Source organism: Dendropsophus ebraccatus, chromosome 4 (genome assembly GCF_027789765.1).
Source record: "Dendropsophus ebraccatus isolate aDenEbr1 chromosome 4, aDenEbr1.pat, whole genome shotgun sequence".
Lineage (NCBI taxonomy): Eukaryota > Metazoa > Chordata > Amphibia > Anura > Hylidae > Dendropsophus > Dendropsophus ebraccatus.
The window spans coordinates 94,474,239-94,498,884 of record NC_091457.1 but is presented as its reverse complement, the minus strand read 5'-3'; the positions used below and the strand labels follow the sequence as shown (position 1 = coordinate 94,498,884).

The 24,646-nt window shown below is 43.0% G+C and overlaps 1 protein-coding gene across 2 annotated transcripts in view; it reads left to right on the top strand.

Moving 5' to 3' along the window:
- Positions 1–24,646, top strand: part of BANP (BTG3 associated nuclear protein) — a 388,611-nt gene that overhangs the window by 25,447 nt on the left and 338,518 nt on the right. For both annotated transcript variants that reach the window (XM_069966291.1, XM_069966292.1), the window contains exons 2-3: positions 20,536–20,655; positions 24,464–24,558. In XM_069966291.1, the coding sequence (XP_069822392.1) occupies positions 20,583–20,655; positions 24,464–24,558 (168 nt within the window). In that variant the 5' untranslated portion in view covers positions 20,536–20,582. The remainder of the gene's footprint in view (positions 1–20,535; positions 20,656–24,463; positions 24,559–24,646) is intronic.

Here is a 24,646-nt window from a genome sequence, read left to right as displayed (position 1 = left end):
CTTTATACTTTACCTGATCCTCTGTTCCCTGGCTGTTCCGGTGGGCGCCGCCATCTTGATGACGTCACTTGCGTTCCAGCGGTGCGTTCCAGCGTGACGTCATCAAGATGGCGCCGCCGCCGGAACAGCCAGGGAACAGAGAATCGGGTAAAGTATAAAGATACAGACTGCAAAGGCAGTCTGTATCTTCATAGATAGACTTCATGAAGATACAGACTGTATTTGCAGTCTGTATCTTTATACTTTACCTATCCTCTGCTTCAGTGCCGCACGGCCGGGCGCCGCCATCTTGATTACGGGCCTTGCGTTCCACCGCTGGAACGCAAGTGACGTAATCAAGATGGCGGCGCCGGCCTTGCTGCACCGAAGAAGAGGATAGGTAAAGTATAAAGATACAGACTGCAGAGGCAGTCTGTATCTTCATAAATAGATTAGAGGAAAGGGACTAGAAAATACACAGCGATCTTGCGCTGTATAGCGCGAGATCACTGTGTATTAACGGAGCGGCGGGCAAAGGATCATGGGAACCTTTCCTGCCGCTCTGCATGACGGGAGTTTCCTGTCTCGCGCCGGCTCTTTTGAAAAGAGCCGGCTCGAGACAGGAAAATAAAAAGTGAATAATTAAAAAACGTGACAATAAAAATAATGAATTATATTTACAAATGTTAATAAAATGATGATTTACATCTAATTAGGGAAAAAAATTTTTTTAACTTTCGTCCATGATTGGTTCTCTTTAAGGCCATTTCAGGCTCTGTCCTTAAGGGGTTAAATAAAAAGACAGCCTGGATACACGCGACACAAATCCAGTTGTCACCTTAGAATTGTGACATATCATTTTAGAAATTTGCTCCAGCCAAAACACAGGAAAAAGTACCCAAACAACGTTTTCCTTATGTACAGACAGATTATAAATATGCCTCAAGAGTTTAGAATACATTGATTTTTCTGCCTAAAATCCTTTCTCCTATCAGACTGTATCTCGCCATGTTTACCTAGGTAATGCACAGACTCCTTGCTATCCTGTGCTTTATTTTCACATACTCGGGTTACTCTGTTCCTGTTCGAGATCATTTATTACCTTGTTTTCAAACTGAGTAGGTAACTTATTTTCCAATTCTCTTAGAAATAATGATCCATAAAATCCATAAACAAAACTTAGTTTGGCTCACTCTCTGTTGGTCTGCTTTATTTGCAGTTCCTGCTGGCTAGTAAAATCTCACGTGTGTTTGTCAGCAAGGTATTAAACGTCTTGATTTGCTTTGTTTCACAGCATGATATGAAGGGAACATCTGTTGTGCATGTACTGTGCATTTGTATCAAATGTTCCTGCATTTGATCAACTATGGGGGGGGGTGCTTATGCCACTCATTCTTTATTATACAAACAACAACTCTCAAAATACCTAATGCTGCATCTGTGCACCCTAGTACCCCCCTCCTGTGGTAGTAACTTTGCTACAGGGGCATTGATGCTATTTGTTCCTACAAGATTAACATTTTAAGTAGTGGCCAAAAAAATATTTACCTTTTTTCATTTATACTAAACTTCCAGTTCCCAAAAACTTTTAAGGGTGCCCATGCTTACCTCTCCACACTCCCCTGGCGTTCTACAGTGTTTCCTGTATCCCCCACTGGTTGCAGCTGTCGCCATGACAAATTTGTTTCAGGAGTGACAGCTCTCTCAGCCAATCACTGGTTGAGGTGCTGTCTTTTCTTAGTCAGTGATCGGCTGAGAGTGCTGTAACTCCCAAAATGAGTTTGTCTTGGAAGTGGCAACGGCTGAGACACCACAGAACAATGCAGGGGGAGGGGGTGAGAGGTAAGCATAGGCTATTTGATATTTTCCAAGTCAAAATACTTGATATTTTCCAAGTCAAAAGTCCTGGATAACTACTTTAAGGGTATGTAAACATAGATTTTCTGAGGATTTGACAAGAAAAAAAAAAAAAAACACTTGAAAAAAATAATTTTCAATACCTTGTCATATCCATGTCAAAATCCTTTTCAGTCCCTTCTTAGGCCATGTTCACACAAGGTATGTTTAGCATAAATCACGGCCGTTGTTGTAATTTGCAACAACGGCCGTGATTTATGCTAAACATACAGTGTATTTGAATGAATGGAATCCCGGCCGGAGCAGACACACATATTATACACTCCGGCCGGGATTCCATTCGGCCGTCAGTTTTCTGCGGCCGATATTCATTGAATAGTGGCCGCACAGACATATAATCTCACGCAATGGAGTGTACGACTCCGGCCACGTGCTCCATTGTGTGCAGCGGTGAATTGAGATATGGGCGCACACGGGTGCGCCCACAACCGAATTCACCAGAAGTGAATGCAGCACACCGGGGTAATGGGAAGAAAGTGAGGGGAATGAGGAGAGGATGATGGTGATAGTAGTCTCTCCTGAGTGTGGCGCTGAGCTCCTCTGTGAGGGGATGCACTGAGGGCTGCAGGGGGAAAGTGTGCTATACCTGCAGGATGGCTGGAACTTTGTCACGGTCACAGGTGGGCACGAGGGCTTCTGCAGGTACAGGGGGACTCTCTGGCACTTCCCTGGTATCACTCTCTCTTCTGTGGCTGCTGCAGCGGTTTCTGTAGGGGGGGCTGCACCTGTGTGTAAGGTGGTCGGTGGTGTGGACCTGTAGTTCCCCCGGGGCCAACCACAAAATACTGCTGCCTGGTAATATGGCCCTTGATGGAAGATGGGTGCCAAGGCCTACGTTAGCTCGGCTCCCTCCTACAGCCAAGTCTCTCCACTTAGGGTTTCTGTCTCTAGGATTCCCACTGACTGTATATGTGCTGGCCCTTTCCTGAGGGGGCACCTGACAAACTGTCTCTCAAGGTCTCTCTTTCTCTCTCACCTCCAGCTGTTTGTTCTCTTGCTACTCTGTGTAAGATCTTTCTCCTTGTTCCCCTCAGCAGCTTTTCTCTCTGTGGTGATCTCCTGAGGTGATGTTATTCCCTCTACAGCTGGTCACTTGTCTCACTGGTCACTGGTCTCTTGTCTCCTGTCTCTTGTCTCAGCTAAGCTCTGCAACAGCCAGCCTTATATAGGGGGCCTAATCTGCGTAATCCCACCCCCTTCTAGCAACTTCCTAAGCTTACCACACTACCTAGAGCAGTTCCCACTACGATCAGTAGGTGTTGCTGTTGTGTGGTGTGCAGGGTGAAGCATGTAACCCATCTCTGCCTGCCAGTTACTGGTACAGAGAAATACACAGAATAGTTGCACATAAAACATGTTAACTCCTAAAATATATAATAACACTTGTTGACAGGTGCCATCCTCAGCCCAGCCACAGGAACCATGCTCTTGTATACTACATGAAGATCATCCGACCGGTAGTGCAGTACCAGCTGGGATGATCTTTAGTAAGAACGGCTGTAGGTCTGCACTGCACCCCCCAATTCTGCTGTACAGCTCCAGTTACTGTAGCGACGCTGTCACCCTATTCTTCTCTACTGTGCCTGTTTTCTGGGCACAATGGCAAGGCAAGGGAAAGCTGTCTAGCTGGACGCTAGTAATGAAGGACAACAGGGGTAAAGTTTCATTAAAGGGGTAGTGCGGCGGTAAAGAATTATTCACAGAATAACACACATTACAAAGTTATACAACTTTGTAATGTATGTTATGTCTGTGAATCACCCCCTTCCCGTGTCCCACCACCACCGCCTGTGTACCCGGAAGTGTGTGGTGCATTATACATTACCTGATCCTTGTCGAGGGCCGTCCGCCATTTTGTGCCAAACGTCATCTTCGGACGGACGGACGGCCGAATCCCTCTGCCGCGTCACAACTGTGCTAATCCGCGATTGGCTGAGCACAGTTATGCTCAGCCAATCGCGGGCTGAGCATCGGATGACGCTGCAGAGGGCGGCCGGCATTCGGAACAGTCGAAGCTGTTCGCCCGCCGGCCGAAGAAGACGTCACTGACTGAAGATCGGAGACGGGTGTCGGCACGTGACAGGTGAGTATAGCGCACCACACTTCCGGGTACACTGGTGGGGGTGGTGGGACACGGGGAAGGGGGCCATTCACAGACATAACATACATTACAAAGTTGTATAACTTTGTAATGTGTGTTATTCTGTGAATAATTCTTTACCGCCGCACTACCCCTTTAAAGCACAGAGGCAGAAAATACAATATTTTCAACACTATTTTAATTTAAAACACTATTTTATTTTAAAACAGCTATAACAGGCTTTCTTATAGCTCAGACCTGTCAAACTCAGGCCCTCCAGCTGTTGCAAGTCCCATCATACTTGGACAGCCAATGCTTTAGCTTTGGCTGTCCAGGCATGATGGGAATTGTAGTTCCCATTATGCTGATCAATGTAAGCGCCCCTAATCCCTCCATTCGTGCTGTACAGCTCCAGTAACTGCAGCTACACTGTCACCCTATTCTTTAGTCCTTGCGGCCTCCTCCAGAGACCAGGAACCTCTGTGTGCCCGGGGTGAGAGTAGGTGAAGGAGGGGTATACCGAATATGTGCCCTTCTGCCCCAGTCACCCCCATCTATACCTGTACTACTACACCCATCATCTATTCCTATACTACTACACTCCTCATCTGTACTTGTTCTACTACTACACCCCTTATCTGTACCTGTACTACACCCCTCATCTATACCTGTACTACTACTACTACTACTACACCCATCATCTATACCTGTACTACTACAACTCTCATCTATAACTGTACTAACACTCATCTATACCTGTATTATTACAAACCTTATCCACAATACCTCTACCACTACACCCTTCCTAGATGGAAGCACAAATATCTCCTATACTATATGGGGCACAGAGTGACACATATTTGGCAAACCTACTTATATGGGGCACAGAAGGGGCTTGTCTACTACATGGGGGCACAGGGGGAGCACTAGTACAGTGGAAAGCAGTACAGTTGTCTCAAACGTCATTAAAATAGTATTTGACATTGTAAGGAGAAAAATGTTCTATTTAGCAAAAAGGAAAAAATTCATGATTATAATCGAGAATCGTCCAAAAAAATTTAAAAATCGAGATTTTATTTTTTGGCCATGTCACCCAGTCCTAATCACAGTATATTGGTAAACGTGACCTTAGATCCAATTGTTTCCCACAAGGCTTCCTATATAAAAATGCATTTTATACTGTACCTTTTCTGTATTCTACCAGTGAAGCAGTGAATAAAAATGAAATAAGCTTATTTATTTTATTTGTCATTGTACCTGACCCTCTATATCGAGGCAAACTCCCTATGCCCTTAGAGATGAGGGGAGGAGGGGTGGGGCATCCTTAATATCACCAAATACTATCAAGCTGCAATAGTTCCTCAACTAGCCGCCTTACACATTCCTGTTTTCCTATATCAGCATATTTAAATATTCCAGATGTCCATCCTTTACTCATTCAGTCCTTGCTTTTTCTCCATAATGACCCTAAAGTAGCTCTTTTGCATGGATAATGGACCAACCAAAGTCACAATTAGCCACCTTTTGGCCTGTTAAAGTGAATAAGCATGTTGATGTAGATATAGAGTCTGACAGAAAGGCCAAAATGGGGTTTGAATGTAGCCTTACTAATAAGAGCCTCTAAGGAGTACCATTGCAGAAATCCCTATAGTCTTTATTATATTGCTCTACATTTATTCCTATCTTCACCATCTTAAAATTAGCCATTGTTCTGCTATGTACTTACATTGTCACTTAGCTGATGCACCATTTACCAGTATTATTTTCAAAACTCTTGTAGAAAAATTAATTTTATGTCTGTCTGATAAAGCCCCATTAATACTAGGTTTTTGCATCCAGTTGAAATGTAGTATTTTTTACAAGATTAAAATAAAATAAAAATGTAATTCTTTTAGTGTCTATATCTGTAATTACTGTAAACAAAGGTGAGCTATAACAAGCTTTTCCACTAGATGGAGCTATAGCTGCTATTTAGTATGATGCTCATTGCAGCAACACACTACCTAATGTTTGTGTAATAGAATTTGATTGAAACATTTGTTAAATTAACAAATTTTAAGCATGACATCCATTGCTTTGATGATAACCAGTTCTCAGACTGTAATACTGTGTCTTCTGTAAATAAGTGATAGGCTCCTTATCAAAGGAGATGTCTGGCCAATATAAAAAATCTCATGCAGACAGGGGCAAGAGGGGAACATAAAGAAGCTTTACTTACACGTCTCGTATCGCTGCCTTACCACTCATGTGAACCCACCAGCCTCCTGGATCTCCAGTGATGTCACACCCCAGTTGATAAATTGCCTGCTCAGCCAGTCAGTTACTGGGGTGGGAAACCGCTGCAGTAACTGACTGGCTGAGCGGGCTCTCCATCAGCCTGGTAAGGTACTAGAAAATTTGTTCTGGTAGCAGTCAGTAAGCTTGTGATTCGGCCTACAAGGACAGGTAAGTATAGCTTTTTTATTATGTTCCCCCCTACCTACATCCAATTTATCATTTTGGCCAGAGTTCCCCTTTAATGGTAATTTTTTTTTTATTAAAAAATCACAACCAGTAAAAATGCACCAAACACATACAAAAAAAAATCAGATTTGTTTTTAATGTAACTGTGTAAGTGTGGATGGTTGACCTATTTTGTGTCTAGCTCTTTGAGCCTTCTTTTTAAAGTTACAAAGGTTTTTCAGAGCTAAAATTATTGGTGGCCTATCCCCAGAATAGACCATTAATCGATGATTGGTGGTGTACTGTTTATTGTGTAGTGGTGGTGCCTGGTTACTGCAGCCCAGATACTATTTACTTCAGTGGGAGCTAAGCTATATTAACCCCTAGCTTCACCAGGACTTTACTGTACGTCCTGGCGCCGCTAGGGGCGTTCAGAGGGGGGGGTCGTGCGGCGACCCCGCTCTGAACTGCCGCGATCCCGGGTGCTATATGCAGCCGGGAACCGAGGCTATTAGCGGGCACAGTCTGATTGCTGTGCCCGTTACTTAAAGGACAAGTGCCATGAAAAACTTTTTCCCAGTAATTGAAGCACATTACAAAGTTATATAACTCTGTAATATGCTTCAATCACCTATCTGCCTTTCTTCCCTGTCTTTTCCCCCCTCCACCCCCCATCAGGAAGTGTAAGAAACTCACACAGACCTTATTACTGTCGTCACCAGTTTCTTCTCTCAGCTCCTTGTGACGATGAGTCATTAGCAGGGAGGCTGCTCTAGCTCCTGTTACACCAGCCTCCCCCTCCCCTGCCTTGTCAGGTGACTTAGCTTGCTCAGCTCCGATTGGCTGAACAACTGCAAGCCATCTTAGTCCATGTCACTTGCTTATCTTCCCTAGTGACATGACTCCTTCACTCACTGAGTCCACTCGGCAGCAGCAGAGAGTATGAGGGGAGGGGGGAAGCTGCCTTTGTGCTGGGGGTCAGTAACGGAGGGAAATAAGCAAGTGACATGACTAAGATGGCTTGCAGTTCTTCAGCCAATCGGAGCTGAGCAAGCTGAGTCACCTGACAAGGCAGGGGAGGGGGAGGCTGGTGTAACAGGAGCTAGAGCAGCCCTCCTGCTGATGACTCATCGTCACTAGAAGAAGCTGAGAGAAGAGCTTGGTGACGACAGTAATTAGGTATATGTGAGTTTAGTGCACTTCCTGGTGGGGGGTGGAGGGAGGAAAAGACAGGGAGGCAGATAGGTGATTGAAGCACATTACACAGTTATATAACTTTGTAATGTGCTTCAATTACTGACAAAAAGTTTTTCATGGAAATTGTCTTTTAAATATTTAGATGCAGCTGTCAAAATTGACAGCTGCATCTAAATGCTTGCTGTCCTTCATCTGTGGTGGTCTAGTGGGGGGATCACCGATGCGATCACGGAGGAGCGGTCCTTGCACCTGTGCCAGGCCGGGGTCTGCGCCATAATGGTGCAGATCCCGGCTAGGCATTCTATTGCTCTGGGCTGCAGCAGCCGAGAGCAATAGAACACTGATCTCATCGATCTATAATGGGAGATCAGTGTAGTCATACTAAAAGTCCTCCAGGGGTACTTCTAGTATGTGTGTAAAAAAAAAATAAAAAAAAATAATTGTTTTTTTTTCGTGAATAAAAAAAATCTCCTCCCCTAATAAAAGTCATTCCCCTTTCCCCATTTTATAAATAAAACTTAATTAAAAAAATATTTTTTAAAAATAAACATTTTGTATTGCCCATGTGTACTCGCCTGAACTATTAATTTATCACATTCCTAAACTCGCACGGTAAACGGCGTAAGCGCAAAAAAATGCCAAAGTGCAAAATTGTGTATTTTTGGTCGCATCAAATCTAGAAAAATTGTAATAAACAGTGATCAAAAAGTCGCATATACGCAAACAAGGTACCGATAGAAAGTACAGATCATGGCGCAAAAAATGACACCTCACACAGCCCCATAGACCAAAGGATAAAAGCACTATAAGCTCGGTAATAGAGCAATTTTAAGGAACATATATTTTTTTTAAAAGGTTTTAATTTTTTAAAAGCCATCAAATAAAACAAAGTTTATACATATTACATATCCTTGTAATCGTACTAACTTGAGGAACATGTATAACAAGTCAGTTTTATCCTAGTGTGTAACAGCGTAAAAACGAAATACCCCCAAATTAAAAAAAAAACTTTTTTATTTTTTTGCAATTTCACCACACATATAACTTTTTTCTGGTTTCACGGCATATTTTAGGTAAAAATTACTTCTCCTATTGCAAAGTACAAAGTAGGTGGAAAACTGCACGCGCTATGGCCTTATATACACAGGAAGGAAAAGAACGAAAGCACAAAAATCTAAACTGGCTGTGTCCCCTAAGGGTGCCTTCACACGTACCGGATCCGCAGCGGATTTCACACTGCGGGTTTGCATCGAAATCCGCTGCGGATCCATGTAGTGTGAAGGTCTATGGGTTACATATCCGCAGCTGAATTTTCTTTCCACTGCGGATATGTAAGCCACCCCCTTTAACCCCCCGTTGACCGCAGCCCCGGCCAGAAGCATCCATTACCTGCTCTGTGCCGTGGCTGTGTGTGAGGCTCCCGGCTCCCCATCAGCCAATCAGAGCACGGCAGCACTGATTGGCTGATGATGAGCAAGGGGAGCCTCACATATGCTTTGAGGGGGGGGGGGGGATTAAAGGGGCAGGTTTACATATCCGCAGGGATTGTCCAACGAAAATCTTTTTCTTTCAAACATACTGGTGTCAGAAATTTATATAGATTTGTAATTTACTTCTATTAAAAAATCTCAAGTCTTACCATACTTATTAGCTGCTTTATGTCCTGCAGGAAATGACTCCCCATAGAAAACCTCTCCTGCTCTGGACAGTTCCTGTCTCGGCCAGAGATGTCAGCAGAGAGCACTGTGTCAGACTGAAAATAAAACAACATTTCCTGCAGGACATACAGCAGCTAATAAGTATGGGAAGACTAGAGATTTTTTTTATAGAAGTAAATTACAAATCTATTTAACTTTCTGACATAGTCCTGACACTACATTTTCGCTGGACAACTCCTTTAAGAATATCTCTGTTCTTTGCTTTGTTTAGATTTCCCTCATCCCATCTCTCAGCTTCTGAAACCACTCCCACAGTATGATGCTCTCACCACCATTCTTTATTGTAGAGATGGTATTGGCAGTTCTAAAAAGAGTCCTGGTTGTTCCAAACTACTTCCATTTAAAAAATATGAGAAATTATAGTTTTTCCTTTTAATACATTTTTTGAACATTCTTTTTTTTCATGTAAGGGATATTCGGTGCTGAAGGATGGGCAAAAATTTTAAAACATAAAATATTGTTAATGGTAAAAAAAAATTCAAGGGTCTGAAGACTCCGAATGCGCTGTCCACTATTTATCGACTAAGTTTACTTTGTTTTTTTTAGATATATTACTCTAGAAAAGAAATAATTTGTAATCTACTTCTGATTGGTTTGCATTTCCAGGCCACATTTTAGACTCCTTTCTGTCCCTTTGAGATACACAACAAGCTAAGACATTTCACAGAGCTTTTGATGTCTGCTGATTTATATGACAGTGTTAGTGAAATCTATTGTTACATTTATTATAACAGTTATTTTTTTTCTTAAATTAATCCCTAATGTGGAATAAAATAGCAAAAGATTGTGTGTCTGTTTCCAGTTTAGTAACACTATGTGATTGGTATCTGGACAGTGTCCGGTAAATACAACTCCATTGAGTCAAGAGATATTTAAGGGGCCAGGCTCCTTACACTTATAGCCAGTGTTTTTGACTTAAGTAGCATTGTAGACAATGCTGTGGTGGGCATACCTGGGAAACCTGTTACCACTTTGCAACCATTAGCACATTCTCCTGCCTTGTTTTTTCACCAAATTGCACAATTCAGGATAGTCATCGCCTCTTTGATCAGTTTCAGATATGTCAACCGATATATTTGGAACCACTTTAAGCTTTGGGATCTTGTGTTAAGTAGGGTACTGTCAGCAGTAAGTTAATTTATTAGCTATGAATGTAATCTTTCGAACTGAGTACTTAATGACGTCATGTAGAAAAACATAGATTGCGCCTCATCAGAAGTAACTTAGAAAAGAAAGGCTTTTTACATTAATAAATGTAACACACCACACTCTGAAAGCGTAAGTCTGTTTTCACAGTTGCTTTTGTATCTATCACACATTGTTAAAGGTTTTCTATGCCTGCATGCCCCCATCACATAGAAAATCAGAAGCATTTTTTATTTATTGATTTTATAATTGCTTATCAAATATATTCTGTGTGCAAATGCAATAACATACATAAGCACACATGCCTGTGTAAGGGTTGGTTCACACTATGGAATTTGAAGTTCAGCCTGTCCCAGTCTGTGGATTTGGCGGAATTAGCGTAAGACATCCTATTGAATAAATGGGACAGGTGGAACTTCAAGCAGAGTACGCTTAAAGTCTTGCACAAATTCCATAGTGTGAACACACCCTCACCTGCACAACTGTTGATAGCTTATACTGTTGAGTAGCTTCGATTGAAATGAGTGAGAGATGCTCTGCTGTTGAAGGGGTTTTTAACATATTGCTGATGGTGCATATTAAACAATAAACATGTTATGTTAACCTGGCTGCCTTTCGCCAGTGTCCTGTTGTGTATGTTTCTGGTGTCCCCCGTTGACTCCAAGATGAACTCGTTGGGAGTCTATTCTTCGGGTGGACGAGCGGCAGATTCCGCACAGTTTTCCGACACAATTACTCATTGCATATACCCTAATTGGGGATCCGTAATTATTGACAAAATGTGTGCCCATTGATTTCTATACAGCTATTCACACTATCCATAGTTTTATGTATCAGTAATCCATACTGCAAAAAATTACGACATGCCCTAGTACTGACCATAATTGCGGCGCACTTTAGCCAGTAGAGGTTTCTGGGATCTGCAATTTCTTGTGGATGTTATAGATGTGACATCTGTAATGTCTGCAAAAAATACTGATCTGCAGAAAAAATTCAGATTCCTCAAGAAACGCCTCAGGCTGAAAGCGATTACATGACTTTTTTTTTTAACCAGTTCAACTTCATTAACTAGCAGTTTTCAATTTTTGCGGATGCACTACAGACAATTTTTTTGGCGATTGGGGACTGAGGACATTAATGTACAGACCAGACAATAATCACTGACAGTGTGAATGAAGCCTAAGGCTGGTCCAGGGTGTGTGAACAGGGCAATTCAAACGCCTTCAAATTAACCCCTTCCCCCAATATGACGTACTGGGACGTCATGAAAAGCAGTGCCAGAACGCATCATGACATCCCAGTGTGTCATGCTTTCCCTGCCTCCCCCCTCTGTCCATCCCCCCAGGCAGTTAACCCCATAGACGCCACGGTCGTTGCGACCGTAGCGCCTTTGGGGAGATTTGCCGTCTTCAGCTGATCGGGTGGCAGGAGGAGGCTGCAGCACGTTGCCTCCTCCCGCCGTCCCTGCCTTAATCCTTCCCCCATGCCCCGCTTCCTTTCGCCTGCCCCGATCCAGCTCCCCCCGTCACCCGCCCGCCCATGATGCAGCTCCCTCATCCCCCCGCCCTCCCCGATGCAGCTCCCCGTCCTCCCGCCCTTCCCGATGCAGCTCCCCCGCCCGCACCGATCCAGCTCCCCCCGTTCTCCTCCCTTTCCCGGTCTGGCTCCCTTCCCCCCGGATTCCGTTCGCTCCCCCCTGCCTAACGATCAGGTCCCTGCGCTGATGGTTTGAATCAGCTGCACGGACCTGATCGTTTGAATGAGTGTCAGTGACACTCATTCACTATATAATGCAGTACAGCACAGATCAGGTGCCGTACTGCATTATATATACGGTATACCAAAAGTAAAAAACACACACAAATACATAAATAAATAAATTAAAACACTATAAGCGGGCGGAACATTAAAGTAAGCAGAATATAGGAGCAGGAAGTGTCAGCGTCCTGCTCCTATATTCACTCCCATAGACCGCTGGCACTTCATGCCAGCAGCCTATGGGAGGCCGGGACGTGACCTCTCCGGCAGGCGTGATGATGTGACGTCATCACGCCTGCCGGAAGTCCCGTCCCCGCGGCTCGCAAGACGGAGCCCGAAGAGGAGGAGAGCTGCTTCCTGCAGCCACAGCGCGGATTAGGTGAGTAGGGGCAGAGCAGGGGGCATTATTAGTTCATGGGGGGCACCTCTGGGGGCATTATTAGTATATGGGGGCACCTCTGAGGGCATTATTAGCTCATGGGGGCACCTCTGGGGGCATTATTAGCTCATGGGGGCACCTCTGGGGGCATTATTAGTATATGGGGGCATTATTAGCTCATGGGGGCACCTCTGGGGGCATTATTAGCTCATGGGGGCACCTCTGGGGCATTATTAGTATATGGGGGCACCTCTTGGGGCATTATTAGTTCATTGGGGCACCTCTGGGAGAATTATTAGTTCATAGGGGGCACCTCTGGGGGCATTATTAGTTCATAGGGGGCACCTCTGGGGGCATTATTAGTTCATAGGGGGCACCTCTGGGGGCATTATTAGTTCATAGGGGGCACCTCTGGGGGCATTATTAGTTCATAGGGGGCACCTCTGGGGGCATTATTAGTTCATAGGGGGCACCTCTGGGGGCATTATTAGTTCATAGGGGGCACCTCTGGGGCATTATTAGTTCATAGGGGGCACCTCTGGGGGCATTATTAGTTCATAGGGGGCACCTCTGGGGGCATTATTAGTTCATAGGGGGCACCTCTGGGGGCATTATTAGTTCATAGGGGGCACCTCTGGGGGCATTATTAGTTCATAGGGGGCACCTCTGGGGCATTATTAGTTCATAGGGGGCACCTCTGGGGGCATTATTAGTTCATGGGGGCACCTCTGGGGGCATTATTAGTTCATGGGGGCACTTCTGGGGGCATTATTAGTTCATGGGGGCACCTCTGGGTCATTATTAGTATATGGGGGCACCTCTGGGGGCATTATTAGTTCATTGGGGCACCTCTGGGGGAATTATTAGTTCATAGGGGGCATCTTTGGGGGCATTATTAGTTCATAGGGGGCACCTCTGGGGGCATTATTAGTTCATAGGGGGCACCTCTGGGGGCATTATTAGTTCATAGGGGGCACCTCTGGGGGCATTATTAGTTCATAGGGGGCACCTCTGGGGGCATTATTAGTTCATAGGGGGCACCTCTGGGGGCATTATTAGTTCATAGGGGGCACCTCTGGGGGCATTATTAGCTCATGGGGCACCTATGGGGGCACCTCTGGGGGCATTATTAGTTCATAGGGGGCACCTCTGGGGGCATTATTAGTTCATAGGGGGCACCTCTGGGGGCATTATTAGCTCATGGGGCACCTATGGGGGCACCTCTGGGGGCATTATTAGTTCATAGGGGGCACCTCTCGGGGCATTATTAGTTCATGGGGGCACTTCTGGGGGCATTATTAGTTCATCACAGCAGGGGATCCTACATACAGGGGGCATGCCACATTCCTACTCGCTTTACTGCACATAACACCAAACAGCGCAGTTACTTTGGGAGCCGACAGGAGGGAGAAAGGATAGGAAGTTGCTAGAAATGTGCGGAGCCTAAATTGTTTGTCTCGCAGGTTCTGAAGAGATGAAAAGTAGCTGGAAGAAATCATCATGGCGGATGGAGAGGAAAAGGGAAAGTGACGCCTCAGATCAAAGAAGACGTCACCTGTGAGTCACTGTATGACGGTTTTCTTATTTTGTAGAACATTATTTAGGAGGGGTGCCCCAAGGAAATTTTTTTTTCCCAAGGTATGCCCTGAGGTGGAAAAGGTTGGGAAGCACTGGTATACACATTCCACATCCCCCTTTTATAAATGATCCCCCATAAATAAGACACATATTTGGTATTGCCGCGCCCGTAATGACCCCGTCTATTAACCCATTAGAATAATTATCCCGCACGATTAACACTATTCAAAAAATAAATAAAAAACTAACCAAAATGACAATTTTTTGTTAATCCCGCCCCTAAAAAAATAACGATAAAAGATATCAAAATGTCACAAAACGCCCAAAATGTGTACCACTAAAAAAAAAAAGCCCTCACATAACTCCATTGGCGGAAAAATTTAAATATTACTGCTCTTACAATATGCTAGACACAAACAGTATTTATAGTATAAATGCCATAAACTATAACAAAAGCTATATAAAATGGATATCACTGAAATTGTACCGACCTGACGAATAACGATAACATGTCATATGTAACGTATAGTAAATGGGTTACAAAAAAAAATGATGAAAAACAGCTGATAAATTGTGTTTTGTTATTCATACCAACTCTTAAAAAATTAAATAAAAAATTATGAGGGTGTCACATGTCCCCCAGAATGGTACCGATGGAAATGGCAACTTGTCTTACACAAATATTTTGTCCCCCCTAGGCCTCTGTCACATGGTATAATGGCTATAAAAAACCTGAAAAAAAGAAAAGACCCCAAAATTCACCAGGTCTCTGTCATGTCTGCGGCCTGTGGTTGAGTCAGGTGACGCACTGTGGCCACATATGGGGGATTTCTAGAAACATTAGAATAAGGGGAATAAATAGTGAGTTCCATTTCTCAGTTATTATTTGCTGTGTTAGAGGAAAAAATGGATTAAAATGGAATATCTGCCCCAAAAAATGAAAATTTTAAATTTCCCCTCCAACTTGCTTAAATTTCTGCGAAACACCTAAAGGGTTAATACGCTTATGGAATGTTACTTTGAATAGTTTGAGGGTTGCAGTTTTTACAGTGGAAAGATTTATGGGGGTAACTAACCTACGGGCCCCACAAATCCACTTCAGAACTGAACTGGTCACTAAAAAAATCAGAATTTGACATTTTTCAGAAAATTTGAAAAATCTCTGCAGAATTTCTAAGCCCTCTAACATCCTAACAACTAAAAGGACGTTCACCAAATGACATCATCATAAAGCAAACATGCTGTAGATGTTGCAGTAATAATTAGTTTATGTGACATAACAATTTTTCTCAGAAAAAGAGAATTTTTAATATAAAGGATTGTAAAATTTTCAAATTTTTGCGCAAATGTGTTTTTTTTTTTACAAAAAGCTACTGAGTGTATCAACCAAAATATACCAAAAACATAAAGAGGAATATGTCACGAAAGAACAATCTCAGAATAACCGCGATAGGTAAAAGCATCGCAGAGTTATCACTACATAAAGAGAGGCAGGTCAGATTTGTAAAATAGGCCCCGGGCATTAAGGCCAAAACAGGCTGCGGAGGCAAGGGGTTAACCCTTATAGTCTGTCCACAATTTTGGATCGACTACAGACCCATACATTTGAATATCCCCATTCACGTATCACACTTTACGGGGCCGTGATCCGTGCTGCAAAAGAAACTGACAAGTCCTAGTACTGACTACAAATGTTGGGATGGATCAGCATTCACTAATGATAAGGTCTGTGCATTGCGGACAGCTACGGATGCACATATGTACTGCAGTCTAGCTATGGGTCTGCAGCTATGGACAGCCCTACGGACGTGTGCATCTAGCCTAAGGGTTCTACTAGACGGATGGATAACGGCCCAACTAATAATGTAAACGGGCGCTGATCTGCTAGATCGCCGCTTGTTAACTGAGCCTATTACACGGCTTGATTATCAATTAGCAGGGGGTGCACTGACATCGTTAGCATTGTCTGTGCAGCCCTTGCCCTAAATTGTTCATACATTACCTCCACACGCTCCCGGGTCTTCTCAGGACCTCTGTTTGCTTCTTGGCGCCATTGCTGTAGCTTCAAAGCGTCTCTGACGTTGATAGGCCGCTTAGCCAATCAGTGTCTGGGAAGCAAGCAGAGGGTAGGAGAAGACCAGGAGAGTGGAGAGGTAATGTATTAACAGGTTATTCAATTGTTATCCCTCGGCCGCACATCGCTATTACAAAATCATTGGCCGCGGATGGAGGCTAATAATTTTGGTGTCGGACCGATCATTAATTGTTGTCTTTATTATACGGAGCGATAATCGACCAAATTGACCTGATTTGGCTGATTATTCCTAGAATAAAAGCATTTGTCTAAGTTCTGGAAGCACCGAGGGATATACGAAAGGTACCTTGTATCTTCTTAGCCCTAACAGCAATAACATAAATTACGGTTGGTAGATTTCCTTTAAGAGTAGGATACAGTGTATACCATTTATAATGTTGCATGTTAAGTTTTTTTATTTTTCTGGTGTGACACGTCGAATAATGTAAACATTTCACCAGATGTTTATGTAGTTCATTATAGGCAGTGTTTTCTCTTTGTAACTTCATTGACTCCATCTGAAATCATTTCCAGCTGTCCCAAGGGGCAAACACCCACCTAAAAATGCATTTATTCTTCCATGTCCTGATTAATATCCAGAGAATTACATTTCTTTTAATTGACTGTTTTTAGACTTTTTTGGGGTCTGTGGAAAATCACAGATTGTACCATTTTTTTTTAAGCTAATTTGTGCATTATTGAAGAAACAAAACCATTATTATGATAGAAACATTACAGTCATTTTGAGGTTCAGCCCTTAAAAAAAAAATCCCCTTGGCTCGTGATTTGGCCCTTTGTTTTGTGTGCAGGACAGCTGTTCAGGAGTTGAGTCAGTGAGTGCACCCTAACAGAACACTGGTAAATCGCTCTTCCTTTACAGACGAGGAGCATGCATTTGAGATCAGAGCTATTTCTTGTACTTTTTTTTTGCTTTATCTTCCAATGCCAGTTTCTTATTGCCAGTGTAAGGCAGCTGAATTCAGTGTCCTGGAAGCTATTAACTTACTATTGCCAACAATGAATTGTACTGGAATCTATGTTAGAAAAAAACTGTTCTTTTGTCTGATTTTTGACATGTATGGAGCGCTTATACACGCAGGACTCACATTTATCAAGCACATTGCCATTTTACAAAAACGTATTTATTTGTTCTTCATTATGGTTACCAAACAATACAAATAGAAAGTCTTGATAGTGTGTTGTTATTACTGGTATTATGTGATACGTTCTAAAATTGCGTCATTTCATTGGTGGACAGTGTCACCTAGGTGGTACTTCACAGCAGTAGTGATGCGCGGCTGACAGCTAATGATTGTAGTATAAAATAATAAAGTAATAACTTACCTTACCACGTTCCCTGTTGTCCTTGGAGGCTTTCCTGATTTCTGCAGCTCTACCTTCTTTGCATTGACAGGTCGCTGGCCGCTCAGCCAATCACTGGCTGAGACAGACTGGGGCCTTCGCTTGGCTGAGTGGCCGGCGGCCTGTCAGTGTAGGCAACGAAGGCCGAGGACACCAAGGAACGTGGTAAGGTGAGTTATTATTTTATACTAAAAGCAAGTGCTAACGATATCCTTGCTGCCTGATATTTGGCCTTTCTAATTGCTTACTAAATGAGTTACAGTTTATGATCAGGCCGTCTAATAGGACCCTAATCTTGTGGATAGTGCAGAGAACCACACACAGAGTAAGCGGGTGACAATAATACATAAGCTGTTGGTTTCTGCAAACAGCATCACTTTAGTATAGAAATGTCAAGCCAGGTTTTTCCAGCTGGTCAGGTTTAGTTATTTTGAGTTTGATACAAATAACAACTTTTTTATTTTAATACTTAATAAAGTACCAATTTTAATACTTAATGAAGTATAAAAAAAAAAACCTCACAAAAATATAGAAATGGAAAAAAGTATTTTTTTTTTAAATAAATGTTTAAAATTAGTCTATTCTGGCTCTTATAGCTTTATGTTTTGATCTTTTGATTTTTTGCACCTTTAGTTTTGATCGGTAGGAAGTTTCAATATATGTGACTTTTTTATTTAATTTTTTCTTGGATGTGATGTTACCAAAAAACAGCAGTTTTGGTCATTTTTTTGTACGCTTTTTTCTTTACGCTGTTTACTGAGATCAGGATTTGATAATGTTATAGTTCGGGCAGTTATGCCTGTGTTAATGCCAAATATGTTTTATTTTATTACTTTTTTCACACTATTCTAAGTCCCCTTTAGGGATTATTTTTAATCAATAAATAGACTGCCAATTGTGATCTATGCAATGCTATAGTATTATTGTAACAGATTGCTGAACTCAGGGAGACCAGCCAAACGACAACACTGCCGGCTGCTAGTGAAAGCGCTCAATGCAGTGAAGTCCTAGGTGCATTGCCCCCTGGGAAACATTAATATGCAAAAGAGGAGCCCGTGGAGCCTCATTAAAGAGTCTCAAAACACAGGACTAGCCAGATATCCCTCCGGGAAGGACCCAGCCAAGGGGCTGCTCCTGTTAGGAAACCACCAAAACCACCATATTAAGTGGCCCTATAAGTTAATGTAATGACAAGGGATAAACAAAGGCTAGGTAACCAACCACATACAGCTGTTTCGAGGTGTTGCCCCTCATCAGTGTGGAGCAGGATTCTGGCTAGGTGGGAGCAATGCCTAGTTGAGCCATACGAGAAACAGATTGCTGAACTCAGGGAGACCAGCCAAACGACAACACTGCCGGCTGCTAGTGAAAACGCTCAATGCAGTGAAGTCCTAGGTGCATTGCCCCCTGGGAAACATGAGTTTGCAAAAGTGGAGCCTCATTGAAGAGTCTCAAAACACAGGACTAGCCAGATATCCCTCCGGGAAGGACCCAGCCAAGGGGCAGCTCCTGTTAGGAAACCACCAAAACCACCATATTAAGTGGCCCTATAAGTTAATGTAATGACAAGGGATAAACCAAGGCTAGGTAACCATCCACCTACAGCTGTTTCGAGGTGTTGCCCCTCATCAGTGTGGAGCAGGATTCTGGCTAGGTGGGAGCAATGCCTAGTTGAGCCATACGACAAACAGATTCCTGACCTCAGGGAGACCAGCCAAAAGACAACACTGCCGGCTGCTAGTGAAAGCGCTCAATGCAGTGAAGTCCTAGGTGCATTGCCTTCTGGGAAACGTGAGTATGCAAAAGAGGAGCCCGTGGAGCCTCATTGAAGAGTCTCAAAACACAGGACTAGCCAGATATACCTCCGGGAAGGACCCAGCCAAGGGGCAGCTCCTGTTAGGCAACTACAAAAACCACCATATTAAGTGGCCCTATAAGTCAATGTAATGACAAGGGATAAACCAAGGCTAGGTAACCATCCACATACAGCTGTTTCGGGGTGTTGCCCCTTATCAGTGTGGAGCAGGATTCTGGCTAGGTGGGAGCAATGCCTAGTAGAGCCATACGAGAAACAGATTGCTCCCACCTAGCCAGAATCCTGCTCCACACTAATAAGGGGCAACACCCCGAAACAGCTGTGTGTGGATGGTTACCTAGCCTTGGTTTATCCCTTGTCATTACATTGATGATGTACACAGGGAGCTGCTGTCAGTATATACAGCGAGTGCATTTACTAATACTGTACACTGAACTATTGTACTATAAAGTGGCCAACCCCTTTAACATAAAGTATCAAATACCAGGGAATCCTGGTAACAAACTGATATTTTGTACAAAGTATTGGCCTATGCCCTATGGCTGTTTCCATGTTTTCCTGGACTACTTAGGGCTGCATCCAATTTCTTCAGCTACCGCTATTCAAATGCTAACTATTGGACTCGCGCATGCTTAAGTTGTGCTCATCTGTAGTGATAACCTGACTAGTAACGCATCAAAATATCATGCTCAAGTTACGCTCACCTCTATCATAGAGATGAAATAACATGATGGTAATCAAAGGGATAGGAGAAGGAAGAATGGGGAGAGGGAATGGAATGGGGAAGGAATGGGGTAAATAGGGAAGGTGTAGGCAGGGGAGTGTGGCCAAAGAATTTCTCTGCCACGCCTGGAAAGGCAAGCATGAACTAAAATAAATTGGTAACATAAGCGGTAAAAAAACAAAGTAAGAGCAGCCAACACAGTGTTGTCTAGTCAGGATAATCTGCCTGTTCAGTCCTCGCCTTGTTGCAGATAATCAGTTTGGTTTTGCAATAGAAGTTTGGAAAAGTCTTGAGTTGCTACGTGTATTGGTTTGTTTTTATTATAAATTAAAAATGATTTAACTCTTTGTATTTCTTTTCTACAGAATCACCAAAAACTGTGTGCTGTGCTGTAGTAAGGGACGATTTATAAATGATGTCAGGACAGGAACTGGCAGAAGTGGTTCAGATAGCAGTAGAAGACCTGCATCCTGATCATCACCCTGGTGAGTTTTTTTTCTTTACCCTTATCCATTAACCAAATACAGATTGTTTGAAATACACGGTCCAGTCGCATTATTAAGAACATTTTCTACTTTTCATTCTTAACGGAAGTTGTCAGCTGGTTTGGTCAGTATATAAAGTGTGGCTGTCTGCAGACATTTATCTTGATGAAATATCAACACCATGTAACCATTGTTGTAAGAAGACAAGCTGGTTTTGGTTGTGTTATGGTCTAGGGAATGTTTTCATGGCTTTCTCTGGGCCCGCTTATCTGTGTGGACGTCTCTTGCAACTAATTTGGGTATAAATCAATCCTTGCAATCACTAACACACATACATTCTGATTGTCTTTCCTGGGGCTGATGGAATCTTGTGCCAGCACAGTGGACATGTCTTAGGCCCCTTTACACGTCCGGAAAAACCACCCGAATTTCCTATCAGGAATTTTCCGGAAGGGTGTCCATTCCGGAAAATAGGACCGGATTTTTTAGAACCGGTCCTATTTTCGTCCGGAAATCCGGCCCGGACGCCCCCATAGAAGTCTATGGAGCGCCCGGGCCCCGAAAGCTTTCCTGATGCACATCAGGAAAGCGTCCGGAGTTCCACTCACCCGGACCACCTTCCACCGCTGATCCCCGGTTTGCCCCGGCCACCTGCTGCCTCTTCCTCCACTCCCTGGACCTCCCCGACCCGGTGTCAACGTCTCCCCTGCACGCGGCCATTTACACAGAAAGATTTGAAGCCAAAGCCAGAAACAGACTATAAGCATAGACCAGGTCATAAAGGAAAGCCTGAGAATTTTTCTATTTTCAGAGCCATTCCTGGCCTTGGCTTCAAATCTTTGGCAGATAATCTTTCTGTGTAAATGGACCCTTAATCAATTAAGACTGCCATCTCTTTAATGATATAGTTTTGCTATAGCATTGAATAGATCAATGAGATAAGGTCTGTGCTAATAGAGTCTTCCTGAGCCAGACCCTAATACCAGAGGGATACCTGCAGTGATGGGCGGTAAATATAGACCTCCAACTGTGAAACAACCCGGCATCTCGCAGTCACATTTCGTACAGCACCTGTCAATCATCAATTTCAATGCCACAATCGCATTGCAGCATTGAAAAGGTTAAATGACTGCCACAGTTGGAATTGCTCTACATAGCCGACCCCCGCTGGGAATACAGTTGTGGCTCAGGAGGGGTTAAGTGCTGCTGCCAGTTTTTACAGTAGCATCCACACAGTTATATAGCCCACACAATTGACCGCTGTGTGCCGACAATTTGAAGTTGGAGCTACTGTGAGGCTATAGGGGGAGTAATTGGGTGGTGTGCAGAATGGATCTGGCAGCTGCTGATAGCGGTTGAGCAATCCGACTTAAGCATGCTGGAGTTTTGCTCATCTCTGGTTGCCATGTCTGTGCGGGAGTTATAGAAGAGCCATGTGGGTGCTTGCATGGTTGTTTTTTTTTATTTACTTAAATTCATCTAATCTCTGTCCAAGGCAGGAACCGTTAGGTGAATAGGAAAAATACATATTACTAATATTACTATTTGGGATTGTATTTTGTAACAGTTTCTTATTAAATAAACTGCATTTAAGGCTTAAAGGGGTTATCCAGTGCTACAAAAACATGGCCACTTTCTTTCGGATACAACACGACTCTTGTCTCCAGTTCAGGTGCGGTTTGCAATTAAGCTCCATTCACTTCAATGGAACTGAGCAGCAAAACCCCGCCCAAGCTGTAGTCAAAAGTGGGGCTGTCTCTGGAAGAAAGTGGCCATGTTTTTGTAGCGCTGGATAACCCCTTTAATGCTCTTTTAATACATTGTTTGAGAACTGGCTGCATGCACTTTTGTATTTAGCACCGACATATAACTCGTTATAGTTCTCTTAGTTTATTTTTATTGGCTAATAAAATGTACTTCAGATTGATTTTTATTAACCACTAAACCAAGTTTTTTTTCATTTGCAGTTTATTTGTAAGTTAATTAAAGTAACTTGTCTGCCGTGTAGATCGCCCACTGTACTTTTTACTGAGTTCTGCTTAGACTTAAATAGCCTTGTCTCATTTCCCTGCCTGCTTTTAAGATGTCTTAAAGATTTGTGATGCAAGTCCTTATCTCCTTTTCAAGCAACCATTTCAATTTAATTTTAAGATACACATTATCTACTTGTACAACTGTGGCTAGGAAAGTGCACGGAGGAAGACGGAGAGTTTTTTTTTAAGTGCTTTAATAAACCCCCTTTTTTAAAGTAGCCAAACAGAATTTTTTTCTTAATACTCAATAGAAGAAGTTGGCTGCGATACCTTACACAATTAACCTAGCGATACACAAATGATAGCCGTTAGGTAAATGAGCCTTCTCTCCTCATTCTGTTATACACATAACCTCTTAGCATGGGTAAGCATTCATGTGTTCTGTGTAGTGTAATGCATTGCCAGACAATAATGATGACTGATCTCTTCAAGGACAAAAGTTTAATTCTATGTGTGCATGACAAACTAAATTTTAATACTTTTAGGGTGATACATTATTAACACCCCCAGGAGCATGAAATGTGTCTGTCCGCTTTAATTGAAATCTGTGGATTTTGCAATCATCTTATGTGTACAGGAGCCTCATGACTCCCCTGACACATGAGATGGTTGGCCGGTTCCACCAAAACCATTTGCTTGGCTGACACAACTAATGTTTATGGGGCCTTAACTTTGAACTTGTCACAGTGATCCCACTTACTATCTTGTTACTATATTTTAAGAAAAAAAAATTAACATGTCACACAGACTTATTAAAAGTTTTGATTACTTGGGGTCTTGGTGTTGAGACTCACACCGATCTCTAGATATAGATGGGAAAAGTGTGTGGCTGTGCGCTTGCTCCTATTAATATGTGGAGCCCATCTCTTGCAATTAAATGGATCAAGCGCCAAGCTGAGAAGTGAAATGCACAGCTGCACACTTCTCCCTGTGATATTGATAGATCAGTGGGGCCTCATCATTGACACCCCCACCAATCAGAACTTTATAATGCTTGAAGAATTATCATGTGCACAAAACTTAAATATTCTAATGAATATTCTCATTAGGGCCCGTTCACACTGTGGAAATTCCAACATGTCAGTTCTTTGAGTGGAGCGTATAGGCACCCTATACATAACATTGAGATACTGAGGTAGCTGGATTTCCTAGTGGAGTCTGCGGGGAGTCCTAGCGGGGATTCTGCTTGGAATTTCTGCCTGTTTTCCGCAGTGTAAACGGGCCCTTAAAGCTCACGTTTATTTAAGCCTATGTTCATTAGGAGACAAGTGGCTGCCTAATCTGTGCTGCACCGTATCTTGGAGGAAACTACAAATAAGATCCAACCTGTCGAACCCTAAGAAACCCAATGTTTATCAGTGATAAGAGCCCTTCTGCTGATACATTTATATCAGCCACTACTGGATCTTGATGTGTGGTTACTCTCTGATTGCATTGTCTTCACTTATAAATGATCTCACTGGCTAAGAGCCAGATGTGTGGTCACTTGAGGGAAATTACAGACACTTGGATTTTGAACAGATGCTTACAAGAATAATTTATTCTTTCTAGGTTTTACAAACTGTTTACTCATTGATCACTCATAGCCAACAGAGGATTGGCCTTATATAAAGCCAGAAGAATGTGTTATCGTGTGCCATCACCACACCCATTTTGTGTCATCCGTAAGACATCTTTATAAGCTGCCTTAGGACACCGGGTCAGAGAGTGGACACTAGGGGCAACCTGCTCCTTAAACTTATGTCTTTATATTCTTTTTTTTTTTTTTTTAACAGTTGTTTTAGAGAATCATGAAGTCACAGAGGATGATATGGCTCCGTCACTGAAACGACAGCGTATAGAAATCAACTGTCAGGATCCATCCATAAAGGTTTCGGTGTTAACCATATCTACCCTTTATTTCCACCAATGTGTTGATGTCTTGTCATTGCGGTCTTTTAAGTCAGCAAAGAAATCCC